This window comes from Aplysia californica, unplaced genomic scaffold, assembly GCF_000002075.1.
Source record: "Aplysia californica isolate F4 #8 unplaced genomic scaffold, AplCal3.0 scaffold00030, whole genome shotgun sequence".
Classification (NCBI taxonomy): Eukaryota; Metazoa; Mollusca; class Gastropoda; order Aplysiida; family Aplysiidae; genus Aplysia; species Aplysia californica.
In genome coordinates, this window is record NW_004797300.1 from 354,718 (window position 1) to 356,340 (window position 1,623).

Sequence of the window (1,623 nt, forward strand, 5' to 3'; positions counted from 1 at the left end):
ACACACACACACACACACACACACACACACACACACACACACACACTGAAATCTGCTGTGCTGCCTGACCTTTCCACGAGCTGATTTCTCCTCCTCTATCAGCTTGTAGCCGTGCCTGGCGATGCCCGTCTCGCTCGTGTAGCCGTCCTCGTGCTTGGAAGAGTCCGTGTGAGAGTCCAGCCGGTTACGTCTGAAATGGGTTTGTTTGTTCAGTTTGGTTGTTTTTATTAAATCCTACTAATAATTTTACGGTACTTGTAACACAATAAGGTCATGTATGTGCCGAGCAAACGATTAGATAGAGGTGTTAAAAGAGTAACTAATACAAATGAAAATGTGGTCTTATAAGTGCTGAAGGTTAGATAGAGGTGTTACAAGAGAGTAACTAACAAAAAAAACCCAATAAGGCCTTACAAGTGACGTAGACTGGATAGAGGTGTTACAAGAGAGTAACAACAAACACAAAAAAGAAAGAGGGGGATGAGAACGATAGATGTTTGATAAGAAAGAAGATGCAAACCACACCAGAGCACATGTCATGGTCCACAATTGTTTGTTTGCTTTGTTTGTGTGAGTAAAGAGAAACACATCGACAGAATGATGTTTGTTTAGCGCTGGGAAAAAGTAACGCTGACAGATTATAGAAAGGACAGAAGGAAAGAAAGAATTACGACCTACCAGCGACGCCCTTCAACCACCCACTGAAATTGCTTTTAAACGACTCAATTTAGATCTTGCTCGAGGCGGGTGCCTAGACTTCCCTCAATCCTGTCAGACCAAATTAATACTTAACGAAATAGGCACACGGCATCTTAGTAGAGAGCCGGCGAACTACTCGATCAAAATCAAATACTTTTGCCACTTGAGAATCGAACTCACGTCTTTTGCACGCAGTGTAAATGGCCAATACAATAAAACAGCGACACCCGAGTTTCTCAAAGCCACCACTTTCTGATCGCAAGAGAATTACACATCACAAATGGATTGTTGGCGGGTACTCGGTGTTTTTTTACTCCTTCTTTCCTATCAAACATCTATGGTAATCGTTGGCTCTTATAAGATTACCTATTTGTATTTGAATTTGAGTTGTGGGTTTGGAGGATCAAGCCTCAGCTCTCTCCGACGTTGTGTCCTTGGGAAAGGGACTTAGCACCAATTTCCAATTTGGATCGACAAATAGGTTCACTGCGAAATCACCGTGTCCTGACCCGGCTAAAACAGTACCTGCTCATGTGGCTGGTGCCTCTATAAATAAACTATTATAACATTATCATCATTGTGTACTGACCTTCTCAGGCGTCGTCGGCGGGGTCTGTCGTCTTCGTCCGCAGAGGTGAGACCGTCAGAGGTGACACTGTCCACCTTCTTCCACATCTCCGTGCGGATGTAGCGAACTGTAGAGCAGAGACGTGAGGCATTAGCGTCAGACATTGGTACTTTTGGGTTGTTGTTTAATACCTCCAGTACCACAACGTAACAATGACAAATACTTAAAACTTTTTCTTTGTTTTGTTTTGTTTTGGGGTTTGTTTGGTTCTCTGTTGTTGTCGTTGTTTTTGTTTTGTATTTTTTTGTTTTGTATTGATTTGGTTTGGGATTTTTTTGGGAGGGGTGTTTGGGTGT

The 1,623-nt window shown here is 42.7% G+C and overlaps 1 protein-coding gene across 1 annotated transcript in view; it reads right to left on the reverse strand.

The window, feature by feature from the left end:
* Positions 1-1,623, reverse strand: part of LOC101863239 (multidrug resistance-associated protein 1) — a gene marked incomplete in the record, with an annotated part of 65,654 nt that overhangs the window by 14,387 nt on the left and 49,644 nt on the right. Inside the window, 2 exon segments of the mRNA XM_013091192.2 lie at positions 70-190; positions 1,289-1,394. Coding sequence (XP_012946646.1) covers positions 70-190; positions 1,289-1,394 — 227 coding nt within the window.